We start from the raw sequence: 10,217 nt of genomic DNA on the forward strand, positions 1-10,217 counted from the left end.
GGCCCACACCAATCCTAAAGCCTCCTTTTCCGTTTGGCAGTATCTCCTCTCCGTTTCTGTGAGCGCCTTGGATGCGAAACTTATTACGTTGTTATTCCCTTTATCGTCGGTCTGTACCAGCATTGCCCCTAGACCTGTAGGGCTAGCATCAGTAATCACAGACGTTCTATACGAAGAATCATAAAAACCGAGTATACGCACGTCAGACATTGCTTGCTTAATTGCTAGAAAAGCTTTTTCATGGCGAGGCTCCCAAGAAAACTTTATCCCCTTTCTAGTCAATTCTCTGAGGGGCTCATCTAAGGTAGCTAGGTGAGCAATGTACTTATTGAGATAATTCGCCAAACCCAAAAAACTGCGGACCTCACTTTCGGTTGAAGGTCGACGAAAAGTTGTTATCGCTGTCACTTTCGTATCCGATGGTGCTATGCCAGATTCGGTAATTTTATGGCCAAGAAATTCCAATTCGGCCACTCTGAACTGACACTTTTCTAGATTCAATTGAACCCCTCGCTTCGCAAGTCTCACTAAAACTTTTTCAAGTCTCGAATCATGTTCTTCTAAAGTACTACCCTCTATGAGAATATCATCAAGATACCAGTGTGTCCCATCACAACCACAAAGGATTTCGTCAACAACTCTTTGAAAGATTTCTGGAGCCGTCACTAGGCCGAAAGGTAGTCTTTTAAACCTGTATAACCCTTTTTCAGTTATGAATGTGAGAATGTCTCGAGATTCTGGGGCAATCATAATTTGAAGAAATGAGTCTTTTATATCCAACTTACTTCTTACAGTACCTTTTCCGATTCGTGCTAGTATTTGTTCAATCATAGGCATAGGATGATGCTCCCGCAAAATGGCTTGGTTCACTCTCCGAAGATCTACACACAACCGCAGTTCTCCATTTGCTTTAGCGACGACAACTAACGGGGAAACCCATGAGGTAGGACCCGTTTTACGTTCAATTATATCCTTGCTTAACATCTCACTTAGTTTCCGATTAACTTCTGCCTCCAAAGGGATAGGTAGTCTCCTTACGGGTTGTACGATAGGCTTTGAATCAGGTTTGATATGAATGTGGATTTCAATATTACTGATACAAGGAAATGGCTTCGACTTCTCTACGCAATTTAAACTGATACCGACTTGTAGAACATTCAACAGCTTTGCGGTGGCATCACCTAACAAACATGTTTGTCCATTCTCTACGACATAGAACTGAGCAACTGCAACACGCTCAAGAATCTTGATGTCAGCTTTAAACATTCCACGAACAGTAAGCGGATTAGTACTACCATAAGCAATAAAGGGACGATCTGAGCCTTTTGAAGAACTTGTAACGCGTATGCCAGCTGATTTTAAATTTTCCCATGCTTCGGATGTCACCAAATTAGCATCAGCCCCGGAATCAACTAACATCTTCAAAGGCACGCCGCCGACTTCAAATGTTAACATATTACTACGGTTACCGCTAAAAAAAGCGTAGTAAGCTTTTTTCTCATCTGAACTAGGATTTCTTTGCTCTTCAACCACACGAATTTTTTTACTGAGTGTTTCCGAAACACTTGCACGAGGAGATTTACAAGTAGAATCGAAGTGTCCTATTCGATTACAGTTTCGGCAATGTTTCCCTTTTGCTGGGCAAAGTTCCGATGTAGATATATGCCCTGCTTTCCCACAATTGAAACATACAATGCTTTTAGCATGTTGCATAGAATGATGACCCCGAAATCGAGCTGTGCCTGGTTTGTGAATAGACATTGATGTGCGCTTCGGTACATGTACTGCACGGTTCTCGATGTTGAACACCTTTTCAGTAACAATACCATCAGTTGATTTCTCAGACAGATCCTGAATCTGAGAGTCAACGCCTTCCAGTCCAGTTGCAATCTCTTCAATTTCTTCTAACGTCCGATCTTTTAACAACATTCGTCTCCGGAGTTCGATCGAAAGACAACCTTCAACGATTACATCCGTTATAATCATTTCCGTTAAAATTTGTTTCGTCACTTTTGGATACTTGTCGAAGCCGCACAACGCTACTTGCTGCCTCAAACGTACCATATAGTGTGAAAATTTTTCGTTTGGTAGTTGCTTCATCTGTCGCAAACGGCGGCGTTCGAGAATATCTTGCTTCACGGGGTGGAAATAATTATCCAAGGCAGCTATTGCCACGTCATAATATTTTTTCTCTGTAGCAACTAACGGGAATTTGTTTCCATCCGGAAGGTTAGTAAACACTTTGTCTAATTGGGGTCCTCCCAAATATAACAACTTTGCCCGTTTTTTGTATTGATCAGTGATGTCATGAGCATCAAAATATCTCTCCAAACCACTCTTCCAATCATTCCACTCATGGTTGAGACGCGATTAAGCAATGTCCTCGCATTTGAATGGTGGCATTGGTCTAGCGTCGCTCATCTGTAACGTAATTATTCATTACTATAGAATAGAGAAAGAATGACAATTAAAAACAAATAATGGGATTACAATTATATGTCACAAACAGTTCCGGGACTGAAAAAGTCTTCACAACACGCAACATTTCTGTTTTAACATCGGCTACCCTTTTTTATTGTGTATCGACCCTCACGAGACCTCAATATTTCAAAACTGATCATCCCTCATGATTCTCAACAAAGACTCCGAATCAATTCATCCCTGCAGAAAAAAATCAACCCTCATGATTTTTCTTCTACTTGAATTTGATTTTTTTTTTAAGTCGTCCCTTACGACCAGTTCTAACCAATTTTTTTTTTAACTCATTTTATTCGCCCCTTGCGAACATTGATCAACCCTTATGATCCCCATTGCATCATCGACGCTGAAGTTCGAGTGTCGCCCTAGATTATTGTTTGATTCGCAATTGCAAATTCCAATGCACATTACTACGAATGAAACCAATAACGGAGAAAATAAACGCTATTGTTCTAAGAAGACACCATCTTCTTGGGCAAATCCACTATAGGATTTATTAAGCACGATTCCTACCGTTCAATCCAATCGGTGTTCCTTCATACATACCCTGAATTTTCCTGCGTCGCCAAATTGTAGTGTGGGACTTCGTATTCGGATTATAATAATCTTCAGACACGTCGACAATCTCGTTTTATTACGCGGCTTTATTTCGCGTCCATTCAGCGTCCTGCTCTTTTTCCTTTTCCTCTTCCCTCACGCCCTTCCTGGACGATGTGTTGCTAAATCAACCATTTGTCCATATCAGTGCTTCCAGACCCTACACCGTCACTTAAACCGGCGAAGCAAAAAACGTGAAAATTTTTCTAAACTGGTCTCAAAACTACACAAATCGATAGTCATTATCATTAGGCAACTAAACAAATCGATTCCGGCTATCCTGGTTCCCGGTATCCGGTTCCGGAAGTACCAGAAATAGTGGTCATATATACCAAAATGGTTCTCACTCACTTTTCTAAGCGATGGTTTGACCGATTTCCACAAATTTAGATTCAAATGAAAGGTCTTCCGGTCCCATACGGAATTCCTGAATTTCATCCGGATCCGACTTCCGGTTCCGAAATTATAGGGTAAAGTGTGTTCAATATTGTACACCGTCACTTAAACTGGCGAAGCAAAAAACGTGAAAATTTTTCTAAACTGGTCTCAAAACTACAAAAATCGATAGTCATTATCAGTAGGCTACTGAACAAACCGATTCCGGATATCCTGGTTCCCGGTATCCGGTTCCGGAAGTACCAGAAATAGTGGTCATATATACCAAAATGGTTCTCACTCACTTTTCTCAGCGATGGTTTGACCGATTTCCACAAACTTAGATTCAAATGAAAGGTCTTCCGGTCCCATACGGAATTCCTGAATTTCATCTGGATCCGACTTCCGGTTCCGGAATTATAGGGTAAAGTGTGTTCAATATTGTACACCGTCACTTAAACCGGCGAAGCAAAAAACGTGAAAATTTTTCTAAACTGGTCTCAAAACTACACAAATCGATAGTCATTATCAGTAGGCTACTGAACAAACCGATTCCGGCTATCCTGGTTCCCGGTATCCGGTTCCGGAAGTACCGGAAATAGTGGTCATATATACCAAAATGGTTCTCACTCACTTTTCTCAGCGATGGTTTGACCGATTTCCACAAACTTAGATTCAAATGAAAGGTCTTCCGGTCCCATACGGAATTCCTGAATTTCATCCGGATCCGACTTCCGAATCCGGAGTTATAGAGTGCGTACTAGAAGAGTTTGTGTGTCATGTTAGTTGGTGGCCGTACGAACCGACTTTGATTATACCGGTTCTCGGGTTCCGGTGCCGGAAGTGCATATAATAGTGAACCCATTTCGTTCTCTTAAGGATGGCTTACGCAATCAAAGCACTGTTTTATTCTGTATGTTATGCATAAACAATCACTTGGTTTCTTTCAAAAATCGAAGAGAAAATTTTTGAATAGAATACCACAATATTATATGTACATGAGAAAGGCATCATTACACCACTAGGTGGATTAAGACAGGTTTTTGTGATTAATATTAGTTTTTCATATACCAAAGTTAAAACAGTTGACCAATCGCAATAATTAAAAATTGCACTTATTTTCTTCAAATTTAATGCATATTTCGTTCCATGGTGATGGCATAAGTGTTTCCATGCATACAGTGCCGTGACAAAGTGTAGAAATATTTTCTCTGGTAGTGCGAATGTACTTCGAAAAACGAAACCAGTTTACTTCGCACATGTACCGGCGAAAAATTTGCGTATAAGCGCAGATTCGACTTTAGCCAATTTTTTAAACTGAAGGAACTTACTACTTATTTTACTTATTGATTTAATATTATGGTCCGGGATAATGTACGGGAGCTTTGAACCGACACTGTAATTGTATTTCTTTGTTGCATCACAACGAATACGGTAACCGATATGAAATCATTACTTAACTTTGTCTTGTAGTGTGTCACTTTTTCATCGTCACATTTTGTTACGGTGACCAGTTAACGACTAAAAACAGTCAATGCGAGCACATCGTAAGAGTTAGATGACCGAAAAGTTACGTTGGAACTTATTGTAACTTAGTATGATGAGATGTCAATTCGTAGCATTATTTTGACTCCATTGTCACCATCATAATATGACTTGTTTCGTCGTGTTTGTCATGCAACCATTATGCAGCATCTGTTTTGTTTTGATTTTTTTATGAGCAAGTTACAAGTGCTACTTGGGTTGAAATATTGAGAGATGAATTCACTGCACATATTTGACAGTCTCCTCTCTGGAGAGAAATTATTGTCGGGTTATTATTGTCAATACAAGGAGTATTGACAATACTTTTGATCGTGTAATGGAAACTTCATTGGATTGACGAAAATATTGTCAAAAAATCAAAACTGCTGATCAATCCGACAATATTTTCTCTCCAGAGAGGAACTGTTAAATATGTGCAATGGCTTCGTCTCTCAATATTTTAATATTCATTTGCAATATTTAAAGCGCCAAACGCTTGAATTTCTCGAAAAACTCGGACTCAAATTATCAAACCAATTGGATTGATGGTATTGACAATACTTTGGATTGACAATAATATTGTCACGTGTAAGGGCGCTATAAGAAATTCATGAGACTGCTTCGAAGAAAGGCATTATCACACCACTAGGTGGATTAAGAAGGGTTTTTTTTATTTTAATCCAGTAACAATTTGATTTTTAGTTTCGTCTTTGACTCATAAGAGCAGTTAATGTAGAACTGCTAGGATGACTAACGGTTTAGTTGAGCCATCAGGTCGCGCTAGTAGTTCAAAATGGACTGCTACGAACTGATGAGTCAAAAACGAAACATAAAATCAAATCAATAAGTCTATTTTAATCCACCTAGTGGTGTAGTGGTGCCTTTCTCATATCAATCATCCATCGTACTATCAATACTGTGGTATTCTTGAAAATCATTTTCTTGTACTCTTGAAAAAAATAACCGAAATCGGTTTGTTTGGCCGTCTACTGATAATGACTACCGATTGAAGTAGTTTTGAGGCCGATTTAGAAAATTGTTTACGTTAACTGATGGTATAAAATGTTTAACACACTACCCTATAATTCCGGCAACAAAAGTCGGAGATGAACTTCAGAAGTTTCGTAAAGGGCCAAAAGACCATTCATTGTTACTGATAAAAATTAGTAGGCATATTTTCATTTTGTTGCACATTTTACCCTATAGCTTCGGAACCGGAAATCAGATCCTAAAAATTCAGGAATTTTGTATGGGACCATCAGAACTTTCATATGAATTTTTGTGAAAATCAGTTTGGCCATCTCCGAGAAGTTGATGCACTTATTTCACACTTTTTTTGCACATTTTACCCCATTATTCCGGAACCGGAAGTCGGATCCAAATAGTGTTCTGGAATTTCGCATGGTATCACAAGACCTTTCATTTGAATTTAAGTTTGTGAAAATCGGTCCAGCTATCTCCAAGAAAAGTAAGTGTAAAAAAAAACATACACACGTACGCACACACACAGAGACATTTGCGTACTTGACGAAGTGAATCGGAAGATATAGGACACTCGGCCCTCCGGGCTTCGGTTCAAAAATTGGTTTTCACAGTGATTGCATAACCTTTCTGGTAATTCGAAACATGTTTTAAAAAATATAATGCATTGAATAAGAAAACTTCAAATTTTAAGCATTCTACGTTTATTGAAATATCAAACTGATTTTTTAGATAGCTTCATGCGTTTTAAGATGCACTAGCAATGGCTTCTTTCGATTAAATGCTTTAGGGCAATACGTGCACTGGAAACTTAGTATGCCCTCGTGCTTCTCACGAATATGGCCTCTCAAGTCTCGTTGGTATCGATACGACGCCGGACATTGCTGGCACTTGAACGGTTTATTGCCTAGATGAAATTCAATATGAGAATCCAACAGTCGTTGTTGTGTAAAAGTGATTGGACACAGATGGCATTTAAACGGACGATCCTCGGAATGAACAGTCAGATGTCCTTTTAGTAGACTTTTTGTCCGAAATCCACGACCACAGTATTCACATTTGAATTCGTCCTTTGCATCGTGCAATCTCACGTGTGCATCATAAGATCCTTTGATAGAAAAACGTGCATCGCATTTAGGACATTCGTATGGTTTTTCTCGTCGATGAGAATTTTCGTGGTCTCGAAGAAAAGCCTTTTCTTTAAAGGCTTTTCCACAAAGGGCACAAATAAACTTCTTTCCTTTGAACATTCTATATTGATGAACTTTCATAGACTGTCGAGTTTTGAAGCGCCGGTAACAAACTTCGCATTCGAACTCGAAATCCCCTTCATACGTGTTGCGTTCTTTCACATGCACTTCATCCGCGTGTGCCTTCAGAAGTTCATTAGAATCAAACTTTTTCTTACAAGCACAGCAGATATGTGATTCCTGGCGCAACTCTTCCATTCTTTCAATTATCATCTTCTTCTTATGATACAGTTTGAGATGTCTTTGCAGTACATAATGATTTGCAAACTCTTCGTCGCACTTAGGGCACGGATGCAATCTTTCAACATACATTTTACGTTGATGACGTAGAAATTCTTTTTTTGAATCGAACCGTTTATAGCAGTTTGGACATTCAAACGGATTTTCTTCAATTTCTCTCGTGTTAGTTATTCGATATCTATAGTGATATTTATCGGAATGCTCTTGCACTTTTTCGTGACTGTCCAAAGGCATATCCTTACAACCACAACACCGTTTCGGTAGTGAATCAGCTTTCACTCCGTAATACAGTCGCTTTTTCTTAGGTTTCTCTTCTGCGTCGCTGTCGGAACTTTGTGCACTATCATAATCAGAGAAATTATCATCACTAGATAAACTGTCTGAGAATTTAAATTCCGTCCATCGCTTTTTAGCCGGTTTCGAAGTATCTGGTTCTACTTCTTCAACAGTAGGTTTCTGATCAACAGAAGCGTCTACTGCCAATTCAATGTCTGATTTAGAGACATCTTCATTTGATAACCATTTTTTCTTCCTGCGTTTGTTCTGCGTCTTATACTTTTGTGGTTCATTTGTTTCAATTTCTTCCAATGAGGACTCGTCATTTAATGGCATTTCTTCACAATCCGATTGGTCGTCATCCTCGGTTTTGATAAACATTTCCGAAATAAATACTGATGAAATGGTGCCATCAATTGGTTCACTGAAATTATTCACATGAAGCAACACAATTGGAAGTAATGTAAATCATCTTATACTTTATTTCAATCTTCGGCATAGCGATCAGATCTATGAACTTGGCTTCGGACTCCTGTAACCGGGTGTGAAAACGAATAGCACCTATTAAATCTTCCTTGCAATTTTGACAATACTTTGTTGGTAGTCCATCTTCCGAATTCATCTAGTAGTAGGGATGGAATATCTTTTACTGGTGGTTTAAATAATTGATGAACCCTTTTACCGTGATACCAAAACAATCCTCAATTAATTGGGCAGGCGTCCATCCTTCTGTTGTTACATCGTACAGGGAGTCCATATCGTCCGTATCTGCTTGGGTGCAGATACGACAAGCCAACGTATATATCTTCGTAGTCATTATCGTTTTCTATATTTAACCAACCTAGACAATAATTTCTTAATCACAACTATAAAGGAAAATAATGTCACAAACAAAATAGGTTCACAATTTTCAGACGTCAAAACTAAATCAGTATACGCAGCCCTAGAGTTTATGCACACTATTAGGTTTTTTATCGTGACGACACAAATGAACAAGTATTCATCCTTGACAGTTCAGCGGTACTGTTTACAAACAAGCTTGAACAAAAATCGAAGAACACATCTAAAACAATCATCTTTACACTTTGCAACTAGTCACTTTTATTTAATAAATATTAAAAACGAACCGTATTCAATCGTGAACAAATGTTTTAAAACTTTATTTAGGCGATACGGACCGTAAATGGTCTGATCCAATTTGTCAATAAATAAACAAAAGAAATTTCTGTTTACAAACAGTACTGCTGGACTGTCAAAAAGTGTTCATCCGATTGAGGTTAGCAGTGACGGTAAAAAACCTTATCACTGTGTCGTCACGATAAAAAACCTAATTGCAATGTGTTTTGAATTCGATACAGAATTTCCTACTCTGCGATCCCTGCAGCAAAGTGAGTATTATTTCTGTCAGAAATAGATTGCAAGGTATCTGTTAATAAAGTTATACCGACGACACGACTCCGAAGAAAAATCTGAACAAAAAGTGTTCGTGAGTGATTTACCGCCAGTTACCAAAAATATAGCGACCCCTCGATAATCATGAAAATAATCTTATTGAGCAACACTGTTCAAGTTGCTATGAACTAGTTACCAAGGAGCACTATAATAAATAAACAAATCATTTGAGAAAGTTGTGAAACTTTTCTATAAATTTAAATTTTGTTACGTTTTTTTTTAGATTTGCGTCGACCACAATAGCACAATAACCAAATCTGGTACTAGAAGTAGTGTTGCGACAGAAAGGCGTCATCCTATATCATCCACAGCTATCCATTAGCTCTATCTGCAGTGTAGTCATCTAACTCATCCATGATGATGGTCTTTCTTATTAGAAATATCCAGTCGAGTTTCCGAAACACATTACTTTTGCTTACTGTCAACCAACCCGGAAGTTAGTACCAGTCTTCACGAAACGAAAATGTAACTTCATTGATAAATTGTATCCGACACTCTTCACATTCGACTACTTCAACAAATTCCAGCCGCCTTACGCTAGACCGTAATTACAGTCTGTTTGAGATACAAATAATCAAATTATTTGAAGGAGACCTGTTTTCACTGGAGGCTTTCGATGTGCACTTCAAAACCTATAATTTCGATCAGATTCAATATCCTGAGAAATTAATTTTTTATTGAGTGGCTATACTGAAGTGTCTTTCATATTCATCAAAGTATACACGCACTTTGCGAAGACCTCAAATCACTGAGAGTAGAAGTAGATAAGTTTCCAAAATATGACAGCGCATTGTTTCACAACATGTATGCTGATTAGCAACGAGGGTTGCACGATTTGGAACAAGTGGCGAATTGGAATGGTTTTACTTTAGAAAATCATTCAAAAAGAATAAACTGATAAAAAGTTTCGCAATGACGGATTGAATGGCTGCAAAACCTAATATCATTTAAAAACTCATTGACATAGCAGATAGTCATTATAGATCTAATTATGGTTACGTAAACTATTTAACAAACATCCATGAATATTGAATTGTCTGGAAT

The 10,217-nt window shown here is 38.3% G+C and overlaps 1 protein-coding gene across 1 annotated transcript; it reads right to left on the minus strand.

The window, feature by feature from the left end:
* Positions 1 to 6,642: 6,642 nt before the first annotated feature.
* LOC131429661 (zinc finger protein 567-like) lies at positions 6,643 to 10,217 on the minus strand. Its single transcript, XM_058593939.1, has 4 exons — positions 10,191 to 10,217; positions 8,404 to 8,587; positions 8,201 to 8,343; positions 6,643 to 8,145 (listed from the first exon to the last, which is right to left on the minus strand). Exons 2-4 carry the CDS (start codon positions 8,536 to 8,538, stop codon positions 6,684 to 6,686), a joined length of 1,740 nt encoding a protein of 579 aa, XP_058449922.1. The 5' UTR covers positions 8,539 to 8,587; positions 10,191 to 10,217; the 3' UTR covers positions 6,643 to 6,683.

The sequence above is a fragment of the Malaya genurostris genome, chromosome 2 (genome assembly GCF_030247185.1).
Source record: "Malaya genurostris strain Urasoe2022 chromosome 2, Malgen_1.1, whole genome shotgun sequence".
Taxonomy (NCBI): domain Eukaryota; kingdom Metazoa; phylum Arthropoda; class Insecta; order Diptera; family Culicidae; genus Malaya; species Malaya genurostris.

Excerpts from the sequence above, each read along its gene's own strand:
- LOC131429661 (XM_058593939.1), bottom strand. The coding sequence starts at position 8,538 with ATGACTACGAAGATATATACGTTGGCTTGTCGTATCTGCACCCAAGCA. Across the intron at positions 8,344-8,403 it reads AGGATTGTTTTGGTATCACG|ATGAATTCGGAAGATGGACT; the intron begins GTAAAAGGGTTC and ends CCCTACTACTAG. Across the intron at positions 8,146-8,200 it reads ATGCCGAAGATTGAAATAAA|TGAACCAATTGATGGCACCA; the intron begins GTATAAGATGAT and ends GAATAATTTCAG.